Genomic DNA, 23,387 nt, shown 5'->3' with positions numbered 1-23,387 from the left:
CACGGCGGGGTGGGGGGGAGTTAAGGCGCTCCCGTCTGACACTGTCACGGACTTCCTGGCGGTTCGGATGAACAGAATTTGCAAAACAAACCATTCTTGAGCTGAGAGGGAGGGGCGGGGCGGGGCGGGTTAGAGGTGCAGCCTCCCTTGTATCTGCCGTTGGCACCATTTGGCCCCAGTAAACCGGTGGTTTGATGAACAGGCCCTGTAAACATCTGTGGTGAGTTAGGCAGATGGAGGAAGTCTCCTTCTCCGAACCACACAGACCAGTAATGTCTCTGTTGCTACCTCTGGTCTGCGCTGAGCTGGCCGATCTCTGCTGGGGCGGAGGAAGGGATGTTGCAGTTAATGTTAGCACCTCTAAGGTATGGGAGGAGTTTAAAATCAGACAGGGTTCCCCCTCCTGGTCACTCTCCGGTGACCGCTGCCGGAAAGGGCGTGATATCTCGGGAGGATGGGATTAAAATCAGGCTCAGCGAGGCCCCCAGGGAATTTGCTTATTTATTGTCCCCTGTTGTAATTGAGGATTCTGCCACCAGGAGGTGCTCTCTTTCCCCCTTGGACTGGCAGTCAGGGACAAACGGGAAAGTTGGGGTTTGAGCTGGTTGGGGTTCCCCTGACGGGCAGGAGTTGCTGGTCTGTCTTGGGGGCTGCTCCTGCACGGTACCGGTGTACTTCCTCGTTCCGTTCCTTCGTTCCCTTTTGATTCCTCACCTGCCTAAAATCTAGTCTCGGTTTGCTGCAGAGCTTCCTGGAGAGCGATGCGGAGAGCACCACCTCCTCTCCCGCAGGAGGGCGAAGGCCGAAGTCCAGGCTGGAGGTGTCTGAGATCTTGGAGACCGATGAGGAAAGTGCATCTGTTGGGGTAAGTGGGTTTATACTCTCTCCCACCAATCCCCATTCTAATATGAATTTCTTGGTATGACTGTTGTCCCCCTGCTTTTTTTATAAATTCATTTTCGGGATGTGGGCGTCGCTGGCAAGGCCGGCATTTATTGCCTTTGAGAAGGTGGTGGTGAGCCGCCTTCTTGAACCGCTGCAGTCCGTGTGGTGACGGTTCTCCCACAGTGCTGTTAGGAAGGGAGTTCCAGGATTTTGACCCAGTGACGATGAAGGAACGGCCGATATATTTCCAAGTCGGGATGGTGTGTGACTTGGAGGGGAACGTGCAGGTGGTGTTGTTCCCATGTACCTGCTGCCCTTGTCCTTCTAGGTGGTAGAGGTCGCGGGTTTGGGAGGTGCTGTCGAAGAAGCCTTGGCGAGTTGCTGCAGTGCATCCTGTGGATGGTACACACTGCAGCCACAGTGCGCCGGTGGTGAAGGGAGTGAATGTTTAGGGTGGTGGATGGGGTGCCAATCAAGCGGGCTGCTTTGTCCTGGATGCTGCATTGTTAGAGAATCTGCTTCCACTTTTGATGGGTCATTTGATGAGTGTTAACATTTTTTATACGTGGCGACAGAGTTGGGAGAGAGACTTAAAGTTGCTCCAAGGCGCAACTTAGTGGCCACAGCCTGCAACTGCATTGTCACAGACACGTGTGTTCACGTTTAACTGCACATCTGCCTGAAGTAGCTCTGCGATTTGTGCATAAATAACGGTTACTTTGGCAGCAAATTCTGGGTCATTATAAATGTGGACATAAGAATTTATAATGGAAAAATTCGACAACAAAGTGAGTGCAGAGGTAATCTCTGTTGCTCCCTGTTTTTAGCTGCCTTGTTTGGCCGGGAAGGTGAAGGGGACTAACCCGGCTGTAAGGCACCTCAGTGTGGAAGTGGTTCCCATGGGGCCGCCGCCATTGCCGCCCAAAGCGAACAAGGACAGCAGCTTCATGGAAAAGCTTCACGCCGTGGACGAGGAGCTGGCATCGAACGAGGTCTGCATGGACTCCTACCAGGTACGGTGACGCCGTTCAGCTCCCAGGTGGAAGGGATCGGAATAATAACAACAGCAACTCCCATTTATACAGCGCCTTTAACGTAGTGAAACGCCCCCAAGGCCCTGAGATATTGGGACAGGTGGCCAAAAGCTTGGTCAAAGGGGTAGATTTTAAGGAGTGACGTAAAGGAGGAGAGAGAGGCGGAGAGGTCTGGGGAGGGGATTCTAGGCAGCTGAAGGCACGGCCGCCAATGGTGGGGTGATGGAAATGGGGGATGGAGAAGAGGCCATAGTTGGGGGGTGGGGGGCGCAGAGATCTCGGAGGGATCCAGTTAATCCGCCCCCATGAAGACCTCCGATACCTCAATGAGGCCGCCTCCCAGCTGCCTTGTCCCAGTGTAAACATTAGATGCCCTATCCCATTTATCTTTGTTGCCTCTTGTTCTCCCTCTAAGGCTGGGTTATCCCTCCTGTGGTTTGATGCCAGAGCTGAAACAGTACTCAAGTTGGGGGTGCAGCAGTGCAGACTGTCGGCCCCTGCCACTCGTGCTCTTTCTCTCCAGGTATTGGTCCTACGATTCTGTTTGCCCCTTTTCACCATTCCGCTGATGATTGGAAGGCGCTCCCCGTTAAAATTGAGCACTGCGGCCCGGTTCAGGGAGGGGAGAGCTCAGCCAGGGTTAACCGCTTGTGATCACGATGCAGTGACAGCTGGACAGAGCTCGTGTGGACGGTGGGCGGGAGCTCGGCCAATCTCCGCCTGGGCTGACACTTGGAGAACGGCCACTTGGGTCAGAGTTGGGGGGTCCGGTGCCCGTGGAACTGTGCCCCGGGCCAGAGCCGGGAGCCTGCAGAGGACGGTTATTGGGGAGGGGGCGGGGTGGGGTTGGGGGGGGGGGAAGAGAGACCATCTTTTTAAAAGGAAGGCACTGACTGTGCACTCGCTCGCTCTGTTGCCAGTCCCTCGATGACCGATTGATCGCGTACCGCACCAGGTCGAAGTGGTCGCTCAATAACGTGTCGCTGGGGCTGCTGGAGGCGGAGCTGAAAGCCCCTGACATCACCCCGGATATGTACGACCAGGGCACGCAGGACGACGTGTACTGGCAGAGTTGGATGAAGGCCGTGATGAATGACCTGGACTACGAAGGTTAGTCAATGGGAGAGGGAGCTCTCGGCCTCACAGGGACTGGAGCGTGGGGAGCGAGAGAAAAAGACTTACTGTCCTGTTTTTTTTTTTTTTTTGCTTCCTTAGTTGGGTCTTCCCTTATCCCGAGTCATATTTTTCCTCTAGGATAAGGGCTCGAGAGTGGTTAGTGTTTCCCAAAAGCCTGCAGTCTGTAACTTGCCGTGCACCTGATCACCTAACCATTAGTGTCGGCCGTGGGTGGCTCAGTGCCTATCACTCTCGCCTCTGACTCAGAAGGTCGTGGGTTCGATCCCCACTCCACAGACTTGAGCGCATAATCTAAGCTGATATTCCCAGTGAAGTACTGTCGGAGGGTCAGTACTGAGGGAGTGCTGCACTGTCGGAGGGGTCAGCACTGACGGAGCGCTGCACTGTCGGAGGGTCAGTACTGAGGGAGTGCTGCACTGTCGGAGGGTCAGCACTGAGGGAGTGCTGCACTGTCGGAGGGTCAGCACTGAGGGAGTGCTGCACTGTCGGAGGGTCAGTACTGAGGGAGTGCTGCACTGTCGGAGGGTCAGTACTGAGGGAGTGCTGCACTGTCGGGGGGTCAGCACTGAGTGAGTGCTGCACTGTCGGAGGGTCGGTACTGAGGGAGCGCCGCACTGTCGGAGGGTCAATACTGAGGGAGCGCTGCACTGTCGGAGGGTCGGTACTGAGGGAGCGCTGCACTGTCGGAGGGTCGGTACTGAGGGAGCGCTGCACTGTCGGAGGGTCGGTACTGAGGGAGCACTGTCGGAGGGTCGGTACTGAGGGAGCGCTGCACTGTCGGAGGGTCAGTACTGAGGGAGCGCTGTACTGTCGGAGGGTCAGTACTGAGGGAGCACTGTACTGTCGGAGGGTCAGTACTGAGGGAGCCCTGCACTGTCGGAGGGTCAGTACTGAGGGAGTGCCGGAGGGTCGGTACTGAGGGAGCGCTGCACTGTCGGAGGGTCAGTAGTGAGGGAGCGCTGCACTGTCGGAGGGTCAGTAGTGAGAGGGTGCTGCACTGTCGGAGGGTCAGTACTGAGGGAGCGCTGCACTATCGGAGGGTCAGTAGTGAGGGAGCGTCGGAGGGTCAGTAGTGAGGGGGTGCTGCACTGTCTGAGGGTCAGTAGTGAGGGAGCGCCGCACTGTCGGAGGGTCAGTAGTGAGGGGGTGCTGCACTGTCTGAGGGTCAGTACTGAGGGAGCGCTGCACTATCGGAGGGTCAGTAGTGAGGGAGCGCCGCACTGTCGGAGGGTCAGTAGTGAGGGGGTGCTGCACTGTCTGAGGGTCAGTACTGAGGGAGCGCTGCACTGTCGGAGGGTCAGTAGTGAGGGGGTGCTGCACTGTCGGAGGGTCAGTAGTGAGGGGGTGCTGCACTGTCTGAGGGTCAGTACTGAGGGAGCGCTGCACTGTCGGAGGGTCAGTAGTGAGGGGGTGCTGCACTGTCGGAGGGTCAGTACTGAGGGAGGAGAGACGTTAAACCGAGGCCCCATAAACACAGATGTGGGAATATATCATCGGAAAAGTTTGACGTGGAGTGTGTGAAGATGTAATATGTGTATCGATGAATTTTTGACACCTTCCCTCTCTCTCCCCTGTTCCCTGTCACCCTCCCACCCAGATGATGAGGACGATCCCGAGTACAATTTCCTGGAGGACCTCGATGAGCCGGACATGGAGGACTTCCGGAACGACCGGGCCGTGCGGATCACCAGTAAGTAGAACCCGATCCCTCGTGGGTGGGCGTGCGTTCCCTGCCTCGGGTCCTGAAAAGTTACCGCGGCAACCGGGCTGGCGTTTCCCAGTAAAGGGGCACTGGCCGCTCTTCAACCTGCGAGCCCAGCCATCGAGTGTCGGAGTGATATTCGACTGTCGGGCGTTTTTAGTCGGGGTGGAATTGGAGCTGAAGGAGCCCCTGAAAATAACATTTGAAGAGATAAAGTTGGGACAGGTGTGAGGGGGGGAGTCTTCTTCACTCAGAGCGATAAATGTTTAGACTAGTCGTGGAATCTTACAGCACAGAAGGAGGCCATTCGGCCCATCGTGCCTGTGCCGACTCTTCGAAAGAGCTATCCAATTAGATCCCCCCTCACACCCCACCATCCTGCTCTTTCCCTGTGTAACCCTATAAATTTTTTCCTTTTCAAGTATTTCTCCAATTCCCCTTTTGAAAGTTATTATTGAATCTGCTTCCACCGCCCTTTCAGGCAGCGCATTCCAGATCTCAACAACTCGCTGCGTAAAAAAAAATTCTCCCCCTCTCCCCTCTGGTTCTTTTGCCAACAATTTTAAATCTGTGCCCTCTGGTTACCGACCCTCTGCCACTGGAAACAGTTTCTCCTTATTTACTCTCTCAAAACTCCTCATGATTTTGAACACCTCTATTAAATCTCCCCTTAACCTTCTCTGCTCCAAATAGAACGATCCCAGCTTCTCCAGTCTCTCCACATAACTGAAGTCCCTCATCCCTGGTACCATTCTGGTAAATCTCCTCCGCACCCTCTCCGAGGCGGGGTTGTGGAAACCGGAATATTCAAATGTTCAGTACGCAGTCGGATGCCGTACCAGGAGATCTGAACCACCAGAGCAGTGCGTCTGAGTATTTGGCCATCGCGGCCTGTGTAGGTGTGTGCCCTAGAACCTCGGGGGCCCGTATATAAATCTCCGGCCCCATTAATTCCCATTAATCTCACGTTGCTGATACTAACGTCCTGGGTGCTCCGATTCGGGGTTTATCCACCAGCCAGGCAACTTTAAGAGCAGCCCTTTCCAAAAACCTCCAGGCCCACACGATTCTAACCTGGACCAGCCAGTGATTTACGAAGCAACAATGCAGGTGGGATTGAGATGCCTGAGGGCAGGAGCTCGAGGACCTTGCCTGGTGCGTGGGCCGCAGTGGGAGACGGACGGGCTCCAGCAGCCTTTTCCCATCGTTAACTCATCGAGTGTGCGTTTATAATGGTTCAGTGGGAAGTTGCGTAATGCGCCCAGTCCTTCTCCAACCTCCGCCCAGTTTGCAGCAGTATTTAAATCGTTCTCCGCGATACGGCTGACTCGTGCTGGTGAAGGCTTCCACGGCACTGGCCGCTCTTCAACCTGCGAGCCCAGCCACCGAGCGTCGGAGTGATATTCTACTGTGGGGGGCATCGCGGCCAGGCCTGATCCCGTCTTGCGCACTCGCGCTTTCCAGCGGAGGCGGCTGTATAACGCCGGGAGCGGGAACGGGAACGCTCACCTGCCTTCTCCCTACCTGCCTGGTTCACAGCCACCGACCCAGCCGGGATTGAGTAATTCCATGCGGACCGATGATCAAACCTGGGGCTTTGGTGGTGTGAGGCTGGTTCATGGTGCCCTGCGCTGCCCAGGGTCCCCTCTCCCTCTGTGATTTTCTCACATGGTGCTGGGCAGCTGTAACTCGGAGCTGCACTTCATTTTTTTTTTGAACTAGTAAACCAGTCGGGCGTCCCGGGTGGGAGAGGCAGCCAATATTGTTCATCTTCCTCTTTCTCTCCCCAGAAAAGGAGGTGAATGAGCTGATGGAGGAATTGTTCGAGACGGTAAGTTCAGAAATCTGTTTCTCTCCCTTCGGTTTCCCGTCTGATTTTCTTCCCTTGCCCCTCGCCCTCTGCAGGAACCAACCCACACAGGGGTCCAGTGCCACAGGCAGCGGCCGCCACCCTTCGATACTGTACCCACCTGGCAGCTCTGCCCCGCCCCATTCTGTCTCCCGATACTTTTAAAACTTGATGACAGATGTGTGAGATCGTCCCCCCCTTACAGGAATCTAACCAACCGGGCGGAGAAAACACCCCTGGAATTGTCTCAACTCTCCCACATCGCTACCCATTAGGTGGGAGTGGAATGGTGTGTGTGGTAGTCATGCTGTATGCTAAAATCATTAAATCCCAGGCAAGATATTCGTTGTATTAGAGGGTTGTATCCATCGTACGGTCACGCCGTCGTACGGTCACGCCGTCGTACGGTCACGCCGTCAGAGATCAGCTGTCCTGGCAAAGACCGGGGATCAAACCTGTAACTCTTCCACTCCCTATAGCTCAGTGCCACCCAAGGCAGTGCATTCACCCAGATGCTGTATATAAAGACAGCTATTGAGTACAAGAAGAGATTGACATGATGCTCTGTATTGCAGTGCAGTTCATCAGAGTTACTGGTGACAGGGATCATTAGCTGCTCGGACCTGAGGATATTGAGTCACTGTGCTAATCTGTGTACGCGTCCAGTGAAGCCTGCGTGATGCTCTGAGTTCTAATCTCCTCAGGATCTTGGGTTAATCTCACTTCCCGTTTCGCGTCTAAAATCACAGACGCATCGTTACAGCTGTTTTCTTTGGTAATTCCTCACCCTTTTGTCACTTCAGTGTTGGGTGAATTATACGCTCCTATCAGTGTGAGTTCAGTTAGCATCGCCTCCACGTTCCCCTCCGAGTCACACACACACCATCCCGACTTGGACACATATCTGCCGTTCCTTCGCTGTCGCTGGGTCAAAATCCCTGCCTAGCAGCACCGTAGGAGAACTTTCACCACACGCACTGCAGCGGTTCAGGAAGGCGGCTCACCACCACCACCTTCTCAAGGGGCAACTAGGGGATGGGGAATAAATGCCGGCCTCGCCAGCGACGCCCACGTCCCGAAGAATAATAGGGGAACAAAGTTCCGTTAGTGGGTAAAATAATGGGAACCGTTCTGAGCAGTGGGCTGGAGGAATAAAAGAGAAAGCTTGCATTTATACAGGGTCCTCGGGATGCCCCAAAGCACTTTGCATCCAGCAGGTCGCAGCATTGGGTTTAGAAGGGGAGGATCCTGCCTCGCACACCTCCTGCACTTCTTTTATCACTTTACAAACTAAACGGACAAGTGGAAGCCCTCGAGATCGTGCCCACTGGCCCCTTTACCTTCCGTCAAGTGTGAGGTGACCCACTTGGGGTCAGATCGGAATTGGCGACAGACTAGGAGCTGTGGAGGGACAAAGGGATTTGGGCGGGCCATGGACACACATCACTAAAAGCTGGTGGGCAGGTACAAGAAGTAATCAAAAAAAGGCGAATGGAATGTTGGCCTTTATCTCCAGGGTTGGAATACAAAGGGGAGGGAAGTTATGTTTCAGTTGTACAGAGCTCTGGTCAGACCCCGTCGGGAGAGACTGCGTTCGGTTCTGGGCACCGCACCTCAGGAAGGATATATCGGCCTTGGAGGGGGTGCAGCGCAGATTCACCAGAATGATACCGGGGTTTAAAGGGTTAAATTATGAGGGCAGGTTACATTCCCTTACGTTGAGGGGTGATCTAATTGAGGTGTTAAAATGATAAAAGGACTCAATGGGGTAGTTTGGGAGAAACTATTTCCTCTGGTGGGGGAAACCAGAACGAGGGGGGCATAACCTTAAAATTAGAGCCAGGCCGTTCAGGAGGGAAATCAGGAAGCACAAAGGGCAGTGGAAATCCCAGAAAACTCTCTCCCCCCAAAAGACTGGATGCTGACACAATTGGAGCGTGCAAGACTGAGATCAATAGATTTTTGTGGCTTAAGAGTATCAAGGGATCTGGAGCAAATTTAGGTAAATGGAGTTGAGGTTCAGATCAGTCATGAACAGGCTCGAGGGGCCGAATGGCCTACTGCTAATTAGAAAAAATGGACAATAGTGGGATGCAATCCTGAAACACCAGTTAAATTCCTGGAATCCCCTTAATAAAAATGGAATTTAACTTATTCAGTCACTGTACATCAGTGCCCCGGACTATAATATAGTTTATTTGGACTTTAGAACATCTCTGACAAGGTCCTGATTGCTGGGCTCAGTCGGCAGCACTCTCACCTCTGAGGTGGCAGGTTGTGAGTTTTAGCCCCACTTCAGGACTTGAGCCCATAATCTGGGTAGACACCCTAACATACAGTGTGTGTGTGTACGTGTAGGTAGGTGTATGTGTGTGTATATATTTGAGTGTGTGTATAGGTGTGTGTGTGTATGTGGGTGGGCATCGGTGTGTGGGTGTGTGTGTATGTGGGTGGGCATCGGTGTGTGGGTGTGTGTGTGTATGTGGGTGAGTGTCTGTGTGGATGGGTGTACATATTTGTGTGGGTGTGGGTGTATATATTTGTGTGTGTGTATGTGGGTGGGCGTCGGTGTGTGTATATGTGGGTGAGTGTCTATGTGTGTGGATGGGTGTACATATTTGTGTGTGTGTGGGTGTATATATTTGCGTGTGTATAGGTGTGTGTGTATGTGTCTGACTGTCTCTGGGTGCACTCTAGTGCTTTGCTTTATGCTGCCCCATTCACAGAAGACCTCTTCAGATTTAATTGTCAGCAGAAAGCAATCTGTGAAATGACAGCCTGCAATGTACGTGACTCAGAAAGGATCTGCTTACTTTTCCTGGAAAATTAAACATATCTCCTTAAAAGTCCCGAGAGTGAAGGTTCTCCCACAGTGCTGTTAGGAAGGGAGTTCCAGGATTTTGACCCATCAACTATGAAGGAACGGCGATATATTTCCAAGTCTGCGGTTAGAATTGATGAATTGTTAGAATTCATATCTAAGTTTGCCGATGACACAAAGATCGGTGGCATTGTAAGCAGTGTAGATGAAAACATAAAATTACAAAGCGATATTGATAGATTAGGTGAATGGGCAAAACTGTGGCAAATGGAATTCAATGTAGGCAAATGTGAGGTCATCCACTTTGGATCAAAAAAGGATAGAACAGGGTACTTTCTAAATGGTAAAAAGTTAAAAACAGTGGATGTCCAAAGGGACTTAGGGGTTCAGGTACATAGATCATTGAAGTGTCATGAACAGGTGCAGAAAATAATCAATAAGGCTAATGGAATGCTGGCCTTTATATCTAGAGGACTAGAGTACAAGGGGGCAGAAGTTATTCTGCAGCTATACAAAACCCTGGTTAGACCGCACCTGGAGTACTGTGAGCAGTGCTGGGCACCGCACCTTCGGAAGGACATATTGGCCTTGGAGGGAGTGCAGCGTAGGTTTACTAGAATGATACCCGGACTTCAAGGGTTAAGTTACGAGGAGAGATTACACAAATTGGGGTTGTATTCTCTAGAGTTTCGAAGGTTAAGGGGTGATCTGATCGAAGTTTATAAGATATTAAGGGGAACGGATAGGGTGGATAGAGAGAAACTATTTCCGCTGGTTGGGGATTCTAGGAGTAGGGGGCACAGTCTAAAAATTAGAGCCAGACCTTTCAGGAGCGAGATTAGAAAACATTTCTACACACAAAGGGTGGTAGAAGTTTGGAACTCTCTTCCGCAAACGGCAATTGATACTGGCTCAATTGCTAAATTTAAATCTGAGATAGATAGCTTTTTGGCAACCAAAGGTATTAAGGGATATGGGCCAAAGGCAGGTATATGGAGTTAGATCACAGATCAGCCATGATCTTATCAAATGGCGGAGCAGGCTCGAGGGGCTGAATGGCCGACTCCTGTTCCTATGTGCCAACAAAGGAGAGTGGAATCAATGGTGGTGACCTTTTTTAACACTCTCTTGACTACATAATCTGTTCTCGATGGGAGACTCGGTGCTGGTGTAGAGTTCTACAGTCATTGGCAACCCCTGGTGACTGTCCCAAGTGACCATTCTCTGTGAGTGAGCCTAGACAGTGAGTGTTAGGTTATTGGAGAACCGAGCCAGATCCTGTCCTACGCAGGAATGGAATGCACTGCCTGAAAGGGCGGTGGAAGCAGATTCAGGAGTAACTTTCAAAAAGTGAATTGGATAAATACTTGAAAAGGAAAAAAGTGCAGGGCGAAGGAGAATGGGCAGAAGGGAGTGGGACTAATTGGAGAGCTCTTCCAAAGAGCTAGCATAGGTACAATGGGCTGAATGGCCTCCTTCTGTGCTATATGATTCTATGATTCAACACGAGTAATGCAAGAGGCTGCATTGAGTCCGTGCATCAAGCCCCAGTGGCTCGGTGGGTGATGGCACTGTCCGGTGTACCACTGAGGCATACGGACCAGAAGGCGCTCTGCAGCCGAGTGCCTGCCAACGTGCGCAGTCTAGGCTCACGTGATGAAAGGCCCACGTGGGCAAGGATCAGAGGGGTGCCACTGCCTGTGGAATGATATCCCAGCAAGAGTCGTCGGCTTAAGTGGCTGTCGCTTTCTCCAGAGATCCTTTCTGCAAAGTGCGATCAGGCTCAGTAGTGATTAATCTACCGCCCCCCACCCCAATCCATCCCTCTCCCCCTCTCAAAACAGCCTCCCAGCCTGACCTAGGGTTATTTATGGAAAATGGTCACCTGGGGGCAAGTCACTTGTGGAACTGTATTAAGACCCTCCTTAAAACCTACCTCTTTGGCCAGGCTTTAGTCCTAATATCTCCTTCTGTGGCTTGGTATCTATTTTTGTCTGATTTACGCTCCTGTGAAGCGCCTTGGGGTGTTTTACTATTTAAAGATGCTGTATAAATGCAAGTTGTTGTTTGCATACTGTAGGGTTTTCAAGTGAGGTTCGCGGGCAAGGGATAAATGGACCAGGGCATAATTCAGTCTCTATTTAAAGCCAAAAATGTTGTCCTTGCTTTTAATATTTCTCTTTATAAATTCCTATGTCCACATTTATAGTGGCAACTGCCTAGGTAAACTTGTCATACTGTAATTACACCACCCGGCACTGCAACACCTCCACTGGCGGGAGGGTGTCATTACAGTGTGACAAGTTTACATAGGCAGTTTCCACTATAAATGTGAACACAGGAATTTACAATGGAAAAACCTGAAGGAAATTTAAAAATAAATTTATACATATAATTAAGAATTAAAAGATCTTGGGTATGCTCGCACTGGCCCAACTTCCTGATGTCTCGTTGTTCGGTCACACTTCTCTGTCAACATTTAATATTGAGACTGCCTATCTAAACATTTCGAATGGAATTCCTATATGTGAATGATCCCACTGCACTATTTTGAAGAACAGGGGAGTTCGCCGTGGTGTCCTGGCCAATATTTATCCCTCAACCAACATCACTAAAACTACAGGTTATCTGGTCATTATCACATCGCTGTTTGTGGGATCTTGCTGTGTGCAAATTGCCATGTTGCCTGTGATAATGCAAGCTCTGGCCAATATGTGGTGTCACAATATGAGCTTCTGAACTCTCTCCCAACTCTGTGGCCACCTTGTACATTTAAAAAAAAACTTGCATTCGTCAGCCGACCGAGGGCAGTTTATTGGTAATTAAAACTATGGGTTTTGCCTGGGACGTGGACTGCCCATGCTGCTCCTTTGGGTGTGTTTGACATTCTTGTTGTGTCTGTCCGTAGTTTCAGGATGAGATGGGTGTCCCGGATGTAGAGGAGGAAGAAGGAGGGGACGATGAGGCCCAGGAACAGCTTCACAACACGTTTAATACCCCTCAGGCAATGCGGTAAGAGAGAGAGACTAACACTCGACTCCAGAGTACACCGTGACTGACCTGTGCAGACTGTGACGCACCTCGTCTGCATGTGAAAACTTTCCTCTTCCTCCCTCTTCCCTCTCTCCACCCATCCTCTCCCTTTTGCCGGGGTGCAGCTTTCACGGGCGCTGGCTGCCGTGCCTAGCTCAACTGACCACAATCCCCGAGTGGACAGTGAGTGTCACCAGACTGTTCAGTCGTCAGCAAGGGCTCGCTATCGCAGCCAAGCCTGGCCCAAGCAGAGGCACCAGAAATTGAAGTGGGGAGGGGAGGAACTTTCTTTAAGGTCAAAATTCTGAGGGGTTTTGACGGGGTAGATGGGGAGAAACTGTTTCCACTGGCCAGAGGACACCGATTTAAAATAAAAAAAGCCAGAGGTGGGGGGTGAGAATTTTTTTTTACGCATCGAGTTGTTATGATCTGTTAGTCACTGTCTGAAAGGGCGGTGGAAGCAGATTCGATAGTAACTTTCAAAAGAGGAATTGGATCATGACTTAAAAGGGAAAAATTTGCAGGGCCATGGGGGAAGAGCAGGGGGAGTGGGACTCGTTGGATAGCTCTTTCAAAGAGCTGGCACAAGCACAATGGGCCGAATGGCCTCCTTCTGTGCTGTGTGAATCTGTGAATGCATTTGGATAAAAGTCCTTTTATCGCACTATTTTAAACTGTGGCCACTGATTGCGATGGAGGAGCACAGAAGGGGATGGCGGCTTCTGGAAAAACACCAGGCCTGATTCTACCGAGCACCAGTGTGTGTCGAGACAGCCCCAGTTAGAATCAAGATTCACGGTGAGCTCGGTCAAAATTCACCCACTTAAAATAACGAGTGAGGGAGGGAAGAGAAAGAGGGGGGCTGAAATGTTACTGTGTTTAATAATTGTATGTTTAACCCTGCCGATTAACTTTTTATAACTCTTCATCCCCTCCTTTCCTGCTCTCAGAGGGTGGGGGAGATGTTGATACACTGGTTTCCATGTCCCTGGCTTGGGGAGGGGGAAGAATCTGCCAGGGTTTGAGCTCCTGAATCCAGTGACCCTTGCGTGCTTGTGTCTGGGGTCTGGATTGGGATTGGCTGCGACGCTCAAGTAAAGATTGCCTGTGCATTTGTGCAGCGCCGTGCCCTGTCTCTCAGACGTGTTGCAAAGTGCTTCATGTATGTTGAATTACTTTGAAGTGGCTCCCGATCCGGCAACACCTCGATTCTAAAATTCTCATCCACGTGTTCAAATCCCCTCCCTGGCCTCGCTCCCCCTCCCTATCTCTGTTACCTCCTCCAGCCCCTACAACCCTCCGAGATCTCTGCCCTCCTCCAATCCTGGCCTCTTGCGCATCCCCGATTTTCATCGCTCCACCATTGGCGGCCGTGCCTTCAGCTGCCTGGGCCCTAAGCTCTGGAATTCCCTCCCTAAACCTCTCCGCCTCTCTCTCCTCCTTTAAGTCGCTCCTTAAAATCCAACTCTTTGACCAAACTTTTGGTCACCTGTCCTAAGATCGTCTCCTGTCCTAAGATCTCCTCCTGTGGCTCGGTGTCAATTTTTGTCTGATAATTGTTCCTGTGAAGCATCCTGGGATGTTTCACTACGTTAAAGGTGCTGTATAAATGGGTGGTGGTGTTGCCGTTGAAGTGGTTGCTGTTGTACAGTGCAGCCAATTTGCACACAGGAAGCTCCCATAATCAGCGAATGTGAGAATGACCAGTTGACGTGTTGTTGGCTGAGGAGGGGATATTGGCCCAGGACACTGGGAAAATTCCCAGTTCTTAATCCAGCAGTGCCCTGGAATCCTCAAAAGGTAGAGGAGACGTCAGATTAATGTCTCATCCAGATGACCAGGACCTCTGACAGTGCAGCCCCCCCACTCCGTAACCCCGTATCGGAGTGCCATCTGGGTTTATTCCTGGATTGGGGCTCGAACCCTCATTCTTCTAACTCAGAGGCTACAACCCACCTAGCTGAGTGACCGCACCACCCTGCAGTGAGCAGATGGCCTGTCTGACCTCGCAGGTGAAGAATTGCCACTCGAACCCGGTGGGAACAATAAACGATCTCTGCGTCTCTCTTGGGAGCTGTAGGGACTGGTCAAAAATAACCTGCGTCTGAAAAAGGCTTGAGCAAAGACACAGTCAGGTCAAAGGTTTCCTCCTGCTTTGTGGAGTCGATGACGGATCAATGGGCTGTAATTTAATCAATGTCTTATGTACAGGGTGTCCTTCAATGTACAGCTGGTGGGGTTAAAACGCTTTGGATTGTCTTAACGTGTTAGTGTCGTGCAGGACGTGCAGCTGCTCCCGTTGTACGGGAGAGGCTCCTGTATAACAAACCGGGCACGTGTCTGGTGTCGTCAACCTCACGCCACACGCATGGTCAAAGATCTCGCACAAAATTTGACTTCTGCCCCAGTTATTATCAATCTTCTCCCCCCGCACCCCCTCCTTAAAGTTCTCGCCGGGGTACGGCTTCCATGGACACCACCCGCCGAGTGACCCTTCGTCGACTCTGAGCCGAGGCAGTGGAGGTCAACGGGCTATTCGACTGTGGGAGAGGCACCACAGCCAAAGCCGATCCCCTTCCAACAACCGCTGTTCCACTAAAAGGTCTCGAGCGCTGTACGGGGGGATGAGGGGGCTGATTGAACGGGAAATGGTAGAAATATTAAGGGTGGTGAAACTGAGGTCGAGAGGCAAAGGGAATTGGAATGACTGTTGAGATTTGATAGGCTTTGAGGGCCTAATACTCAGATTATAAAAAAAGAAACCAAGAAGATTGTATCACCTCCTTCGTCAAGGGGCAGTGCAGCTTCAATCCCAGCTGTTACTGTTTGGGAAAGGAGGCAGAGAGAATACTCGTACGCAGCTGTGCACCGTCTGAGCAGTTCAAAGGGCGGTGGCCGCAGACATCACAGACCGTCCGAGTGACACGGGGAACGGGCGGGGCAGGGATAGGGTGCCGTCCTCTTAATCTTCACCTCGTTGGGTAAATAGGGACTTCCGTAAGGTTGATGCACATAGGTGCTGACCGTTTGAATTTATCTGAATAAAGTAGGGCAAGTTTAAATGGGAACAAAGAAACATTGAGTGTTAAACATGTAATCCTCAAAGGGAAAGTGAAGTTTCTCTCTCTCTCTATTTTCACTTCTCTTTTTCCTCTCTCTCTGTCTGTCTCTCTCTCTCTCTCATATTCTACCCTTAGCACTCTGACTCTTTCTTTGCTTCCCCTTCTGTTTCTTGCTCAGTGTCCCATCTCTTGCTGTTCTGATCTCTCTCTCTCTTGCTTCGTTCATGTGCACACGCACACACACACACACACACTCTCTCTCGCTTCGTTCATGTGCTCACACACTCTCTCTCTCTCTCTCTCTCGCACACTCTGCTCCTGTCTGTCTTTCTCCCTCCTCCCTCCCCCCTCCCTTTCTCCCTCCTCCCTCCTCCCTCCCTTTCTCCCTCCTCCCTCCCCCCTCCCTCCTCCCTCCTCCCTCCCTTTCTCCCTCCTCCCTCCCCCCTCCCTTTCTCTCGCGCTCTCAAGTGCCGCGCAGCATCTGTTGACTGCAGACTGAGCCCATTCAGGCCTTAAACGGGGCTCATCGGTTTGGCTCCCCTTTTAAATGCTTGTGTTCCAGTAGCCGCTCTGAATGTGGCTGCTTGCTGCTTCAGTGTTGTTCTTGTTGACAGATGTGCTCGGAGCGTCCACCGATAGCACTGCCCACCCCCCCCACACTCTGCACACAGCACTGAGGCGGCTAGCTCAGATTGTCTCTGTGAGCTGAGCGTTTGGATCAACACAGCTGCCAGGGGGTTGCAATTGTCCCAGATCTGCCAAGTTGTGCTGATTCCATCTGTTATGATCTCATTGAAAATATCCCCTCTGCACCACAGAATGAAACCTGCTCAGTGTTGCTCAGTGCGCCTGGCCGCAGATACCAGCCTGTGTTATAACTTATTTTTATCCCGGTTTTCCTTCCCCTCCTTCCTCTTGTGGAGGCGCCGACCCTTTCTGGGTACCTCGACTGACTGGCCATTCTTCAGGTGTGAGCCCAGCCAGTGAATGTGGGTGGGTGGTCGACCATGGGGGGCATCACGGCCGACCTCGATCAGTTCCTCGCTCAGTATCCGCGTGGTTTACAGCAGGGGGGGTCGATGAACAGCATTCGGGGAATCGTAGCCCCAGATGATATTCCTCCTTCCGGAGCCCAGGTGCACTGAGGCCAATTGTAGGGCCCCGAACTCCGCTCACCCCACACTGACCGTGGGATAAAACCTGGGATCTCCTGATCTGTGTGGCTCTGATTAGTGATGGGACCAGTTGTTGGCTTCAAACTTTGGCCTGCTGTGTGGGGGCAGTGATCTGATAGGGCGGTCGCTGCGTGTGACCCGGGCCGCCGCTGCGTGAGACGTGCGTCGTCGCTGCGTGAGACGTGCGTCGTCGCTGCGTGAGACGTGCGTCGTCGCTGCGTGAGACGTGCGTCGTCGCTGCGTGAGACGTGCGTCGTCGCTGCGTGAGACGTGCGTCGTCGCTGCGTGAGACGTGCGTCGTCGCTGCGTGTGACCTCTGTTGTTGCTGGTACAGGTTTGAAGAACCGCTGGCGAACATACTGACCGAGCAACACCGGACGGTAAAAGCGCAGATCGAGCAGCTCCGGCAACGTAAAGCAAAGCAGCAGGCGTCGGCCGCGGAGGTCAAACCAACGCCCAGGAGGGGTCAACAGCCTGAGACCCTGTCCCTGGACCAGGGGCAGAAACTGCAGCTTCAACAACAGATGCAACAGGTAAACCCGGGGTGGTGGGGGGGGAGTGTTCTAAAGATTCTTTCCCCACTTCACCGGCCTCCCTCTCCTGACGGCGATGACTCGGGCTGGGGTACAGGTGCTGGCAGAACCTTCAGTACCGCAGCCCAGTGCCTGTCCGTTCTTCCATATGTGAGCCGAAGTGTGTCGGCGGTGGTGGGGGGTGGGGGATATTCAACCGTGGAGGGCATCGCAGTCAGGCCTGATCCTTTCCTTGCCCGAAATCCAGCACTGGGTAGTTGCTGTTTTTTTAATTACCTGCCCCGCTGGCCACTCCTCCCTTTCGCCTGCCAACACTCGCATGTGAAGAAAGGCTACTTTACACAATGGTGGGGGGGGGGCACTAATGGAGGACCCCCTTCAGCGGGGAAGGGGAGAAAACCGTGGGCAGCAGAGAAGAATCACGTCTGATTGGACCTGGTGTGTGGATGTTACGAGCAGGAATCCCCACTCTGCTTTGCTGAATAATTCATGTTGTGCCAGGTACTCTGGCCGTGGCCACTTTGTGCAACTTGGACCTTGTGACCCCTCCCTCCGCCACTGACGCAACTGCCCTGCCCGAGGGAAGCAAACGGAGGCGGGGAAGTGAACGGAACTGTTTTGAGGGAGTTCTCTATGTTAACCTCGAAAGCGCGACGAGCATCCAGTTCCCTCTCCCACCCCCTTTACTGTCACTAATCATAGAATGATACAGCATGGAAGGAGGCCATTCTGCCCATCGTGCCTGTGCCGGCTCTTTGAAAGAGCTAGTCCCACTCCCCATAATCCTGCAAATTTTTCCTTTTCAAGTATTAATTCAATTCCCTTTTGAAAGTTATTATTGAATCTGCTTCCACCGCCCTTTCAGGCAGCGCGTTCCAGATCATCACAACTCGCTGTGGAAAGAACATTCTCCTCATCTCCCCCTCTGGTTCATTTGCCAATTATCTTAAATCTGTGTCCTCTGGTTACCGACCCTCCTGCCAGTGGGAACACTTCCTCCTTGTTTACCCTATGAAAACTCCTTAATGATTTTGAACACCGCTATTAAATTAACGCGTTGTTTTGTTCTCCCCACAGCACGTCCAGCTCCTCACCCAGGTCCACCTCCTCACCAGCATCAACTCCAGCCTCGACCAAGAGGCTGAGACGTCCAAACTGTTCCTGGTGAGTGCAGGGACTGAGCGTTTTATAATGTACAGAAAATATATACTAAATGGGTTTTCCACAGGGAAATCCTGAGTGTGACTTTGACTTTGTTTATTATGTAGAATTACATCGAGTCCACAGCACAGAAACAGGCCATTCGGCCCATCAGGTCTGTGCTGGTGTTTATGCTCCACACGAGCCTCCTCCCTCCCCTCTTCACCTCACCCTATCAGCATATCCTTCTATTCCTTTCTCCCTCATGTGTTTATCCAGCTTCCCCTTAAATGTATCTACACTATTCCCCTCAACCACTCCATGTGGGAGTGAGTTCCACATTCTCACCACTCTCTGGGTCAAGAAGTTTCTCCTGAATTCTTTATTGGATTTTGGAGATATAAATCTAGTGAAGAACAAACTGAGACCAGATAGCAGAAGGAACTTCTTGCCACACAGGGTGGGGAATGTCTGCCAGACCGGGGAGTGGAGACACAGACATTAGGGGCGTCTAGGGCGCAGTCGGTGCTGGTCTGGGAGAATTAGAGAGACGAGCATTGGTGACCTTGTCTTGAGCTCGTCTTCTCTTGTGTGGGCTGGATCCATTCTTCTTAGGGTACAGTTGGTAGGAGCCCTAGAATCGTCTCCAGACCCTGCCCGAGATCTGCGCCCCTTGTCTGCGCCCTGTGCCTCAAGGTCGTGGGTTCGAGTCCCACTCCAGAGACTTGAACACATAATCCAGGCCGACACTCCCAGTGCAGTACTGAGGGAGTGCTGCACTGCCGGAGGTGCAGTTTTCGGATGAGACGTTAAATTGAGGCCCCCTCTGCTCTGCACAGGTGGACGTGAAAGATCCCACGGCCACTCTTTCGAAGAAGAGCAGGGGAGTTCTCCCCGGTGTCCTGGGCCAATATCTATCCCTCAACCAACGTCACTAAAAACAGATTATCCGGTCATTATCACATTGCTGTTTGTCAAAGAGGTAGGAATTAAGGAGTGACTTAAAGGAGGAGAGAGAGGCAGACAGGTTTAGGGAGGGAATTCCAAAGATCTCGGAGGGTTGTGGGGCTGGAGGAGGTTACAGCGATAGGGAGGGGGCGAGGCCGTGGAGGGAGATGAACATAAGGATGAGAATTTTAAAATCGAGGTGTTGCCGGACTGGGAGCCGATGGAGGTCAGTGAGCACAGGGGGGTGATGGGCGAATGGGACTCGGTGCGAGTTAGGGTCCGGGCAGCAGGGAACAGGATACATGTGAAAGTTTGGAGGGTGAGGGGCCGGCCAGGAGAACATTAGCGTAGGGGGTGATTACGGGACATATAAGGGGTGCTGGAGGGGCTGAGGCAGGCAATGTTGTGGAGGTGGTGATGGAGAGGACGTGGGGTTTAAAGCTCGGCTCAGACTGCAGTAAGCGGCTCATCCCCAGGGCACTAATTGGCCTTGGTGACCAGATCTTGTTTTTGTGATCCTAGGGAGTGATCTGCAGCCCAGACAGCGTGAGACGCTGCACTGAACCCTCTTGTTGTTGTGTGTTCCCCTCAGAAAGAGCTGGCCAGCTTTGCGGAGAAGGCCAACGAGATTCACTTGGCCAAGGGCCCGGGTTTTCGGTCCATGTTCTCGCCGTGCAACCTGAGGGAGTCGCTGGAGCTCGCCGAGGAATTCGGCAAAAGCGTTAAGCCGCGCGTGAAGATCGCGCCTCCCAGGGACGAGCGGAAGATGAGCAGGCGATGTGAGTTGAGCGATTGGCGTTGATTTAAAAAAAAAAACCCTCCCGCATCACCCCGGCAACGCCTCAGGCCGCTGTGGGCACAATGACCGTTGACGGAGGCAAACGCTGCAGCCGTTCTGTGCACAGCAAGATCCCACACAAAGCAGCGGGGCAATCGAACCGTCCCTAGCGGGGGGAAAGATTCCCTGTCTTCCCCCACCCCCGACAACATTGCAGGAAAACAATTGTTCAATTCGAACATTCCTCAGAATCGTTGTACACCCGTTGTCAGTTTCTAAGGGCAATTCCTTTTTGTTGCACAGTTGACGAGTCAAATTACTTGCCGAGAGAAGTCGCCTGGATCCTGGCCACCGGGAAGGTCTTCATGTACCCGGAGCTTCTGCCACACTCAGCACTGCAGCCGAAACACCCAAAGGATAAAGCTTGGTTCAGTAAAGGAGAAGACAAGTAGGTTCCTCGCAGTGTGACTGAGCGCGGTACATTGTGGAGTTTGGGGATTCCTCCGGGGCCCTTCCCCCTCCCATCCTCCCTGCTCCCCTGACTCGTGCTGGGACACTGATCCGTGGGCACCCACCGCCCTCCGCTGCTTCCCCGCAGCGACCCCCAACGCGCAGGTTTACGCTTCCCAGCAGCTTCGGCTGGACTGCGGTGAGGGACAGGAACCCTGGTAGGTGTCGCTGTCCCCAGCCCGAGGGCAGCGAGACCACCCGAGCCAATGCTGTACCCGACCTGGTTAGAGAGAGGCGGCAGCAGCAGCCTCCTTTACTCTAACCTCGGCTGGATGGCCCCGCTGGGCTTGGGATAGCTTGATGTGCATGTTTGACTTGTGTGCCATCCGAGTTGGTTAAAGACGCAGGTCAACAAGGCCATTAAAAAAAAAAAGGCAAACCAAGCACGAGGATTCATTTCTAGAGGAATAGAATTCAGAAGCAGAAGTTGTGTTAAATTTGTATCAAACCTTGGTCAGACCACACTTGGAGTACAGTGAACAGTTCTGGTCTCCATATTATAAAAAAGGCATTGGAGAAGGTGCAAATAAGATCGACAAGATGATATCAGAACTGAGAGGTTATAACTATCAGGAAAGACTGAACAGGCTGGGGCTCTTTTCTCTAGAAAAGAGAAGGCTGAGGGGTGACCTGTTGGAGATCTTCAAGATTATGAAAGGGTTCGATAGGGTAGACGTAGAGATGTTTCCACTTGTGGGGAGACCAGAACTAGGGGTCATGAATATAAGAGAGTCACTGATAAATCCAATAGGGAATTCAGGAGAAACTTCTTTACCCAGAGAGTGGTGAGAATGTGGAACTCGCTCCCACATGGAGTGGTCGAGGGGAATAGCGGAGATGGATTTAAGGGGAAGCTGGATAGACACATGAGGGAGAAAGGAATAGAAGGATATGGTGATAGGGTGAGATGAAGAGGGGAGGGAGGAGGCTCGTGTGGAGCATAAACACCGGCATAGACCAGTTGCCTGTTTCTGTGCTCTACGTTCTATGTAAGAGACAGGTGCAGCCACTGGGAGATTCCAGCTCACGCCCTCTCCTCCCATGATCAGCTAGAAGTGGATGCGTGGACTGGGAACCTCACACGGGAAATATCTGAAACCCCGGGGAGAGTGTCCGTCGGCCTCTGAAAGGGAAGGGTTGGGGTTGGAGACTTTGTCAGAACGTTACCCTGTCTCGGCCCCTTTCCGCGTCAGACGGTCCTGTTTTGTATTTCTGGTATTCTCTATTTTCAGTTGGGTATTTGTCTGTCCTGTGTAACCTGCTCTGTTTCGGGTTCTGTCTCCCGTTTGCTGCAGTTTGCTGGTCCTGGGCCTGAAGCATTTCGAAGAGACTGACTTCCCCAAACCCTTGATCAGTCAGTACCTCATGCCCCCAAAGACCTACCATCAGCTGTCCGTCAGGATCAAGAACCTGAGTGTTAGCCGAGCCCCTGATAACGTCATCAAGGTGCGCAGTGCGCGGGTGAGGCGTGGGCTGTGCGCGGGTGAGGCGTGGGCTGTGCGCGGGTGAGGCGCGGGTGAGGCGCGGGCTGTGCGCGGGTGAGGCGCGGGCTGTGCGCGGGCTGTGCGCGGGCGAGGCGCGGGCTGTGCGCGGGCGAGGCGCGGGCTGTGCGCGGGCGAGGCGCGGGCTGTGCGCGGGCGAGGCGCGGGCTGTGCGCACCTCCCGTTTGTGTTGAGAGTTTTGGGAGACACCTCCCCCAGTGGCTCGGTTGGTAACTGCACCATGTGGTGCAGAGCCAAACAGCCCAGGAGGTTCCAGCTTCCATCCCTGGTCTGTGCTGAGTTGATGTTGGCTGGGAGGCCATGCAGAGGGGGTTTTCTTCCCGGGGACGGCGAGGGGTTTATTCCCGGGGACGGCGAGGGGTTTATTCCCGGGGACGGCGAGGGGTTTATTCCCGGGGACGGCGAGTGGTTTATTCCCGGGGACGGCGAGGGGTTTATTCCCGGGGACGGCGAGGGGTTTATTCCCGGAGACGACGAGGGGTTTATTCCCGGAGACGACGAGGGGTTTATTCCCGGGGACGGCGAGGGGTTTATTCCCGGGGACGGCGAGGGGTTTATTCCCGGGGACGGCGAGGGGTTTATTCCCGGGGACGGCGAGGGGTTTATTCCCGGAGACGACGAGGGGATTAGCGTTTCCCCCTCCTGAGCGCCTGTGATTGTTCTCCTGGAGCCCTGATTACACCAACAACAAGAGGGCCATCAAACACTTTATTTTTTTTCACAGCTCTTCAAGAAGAGGAAGATCGTGCTGTCGATGCCCAGCCCGTTTACAGCCGTCGGTCCCGAGGACATGTGTCCACCCATTGAGAGAGAGGAGAACAAGCTTCCCTACTGGCTTCAGGTGAGCTGGGCAAACTTCCTCATCTCCACTTTTCTGGGCTGTTTTCGTGCCCATCAGTGTGAGGGCTGTTACTAATGGAGTTTGGGACACTTTCCATCCCAGGCACCCACTGCCAGTATCAAACACTCCCGGGGCAGGTACAGCACGGGTTAGATACAGAGTAAAGCTCCCTCTACACTGTCCCATCAAACACTCCCAGGGCAGGTACAGCACGGGTTAGATACAGAGTAAAGCTCCCTCTACACTGTCCCATCAAACACTCCCAGGGCAGGTACAGCACGGGTTAGATACAGAGTAAAGCTCCCTCTACACTGTCCCATCAAACACTCCCAGGGCAGGTACAGCACGGGTTAGATACAGAGTAAAGCTCCCTCTACACTGTCCCATCAAACACTCCCAGGGCAGGTACAGGGAGAGATACAGAGTAAAGCTCCCTC

General features: G+C 52.7%; 1 protein-coding gene across 2 annotated transcripts in view; it reads left to right on the top strand.

Annotated features, from left to right (window-relative positions):
* LOC137306570 (GON-4-like protein) overlaps nucleotides 1–23,387 on the top strand; it is a 67,766-nt gene that overhangs the window by 22,013 nt on the left and 22,366 nt on the right. For both annotated transcript variants that reach the window (XM_067975854.1, XM_067975853.1), the window contains exons 9-20: nucleotides 746–865; nucleotides 1,713–1,898; nucleotides 2,840–3,029; nucleotides 4,654–4,746; nucleotides 6,549–6,589; nucleotides 12,337–12,440; nucleotides 17,033–17,231; nucleotides 18,309–18,395; nucleotides 19,912–20,098; nucleotides 20,401–20,545; nucleotides 21,903–22,053; nucleotides 22,834–22,950. In XM_067975854.1, coding sequence (XP_067831955.1) covers nucleotides 746–865; nucleotides 1,713–1,898; nucleotides 2,840–3,029; nucleotides 4,654–4,746; nucleotides 6,549–6,589; nucleotides 12,337–12,440; nucleotides 17,033–17,231; nucleotides 18,309–18,395; nucleotides 19,912–20,098; nucleotides 20,401–20,545; nucleotides 21,903–22,053; nucleotides 22,834–22,950 — 1,620 coding nt within the window. The remainder of the gene's footprint in view (nucleotides 1–745; nucleotides 866–1,712; nucleotides 1,899–2,839; nucleotides 3,030–4,653; nucleotides 4,747–6,548; nucleotides 6,590–12,336; nucleotides 12,441–17,032; nucleotides 17,232–18,308; nucleotides 18,396–19,911; nucleotides 20,099–20,400; nucleotides 20,546–21,902; nucleotides 22,054–22,833; nucleotides 22,951–23,387) is intronic.

The sequence above is a fragment of the Heptranchias perlo genome, chromosome 44 (genome assembly GCF_035084215.1).
Source record: "Heptranchias perlo isolate sHepPer1 chromosome 44, sHepPer1.hap1, whole genome shotgun sequence".
NCBI classification, from domain to species: Eukaryota; Metazoa; Chordata; class Chondrichthyes; order Hexanchiformes; family Hexanchidae; genus Heptranchias; species Heptranchias perlo.
The sequence above is the reverse complement of the archived record's forward strand: the minus strand, read 5'-3'. Positions and strand labels throughout refer to the sequence as shown.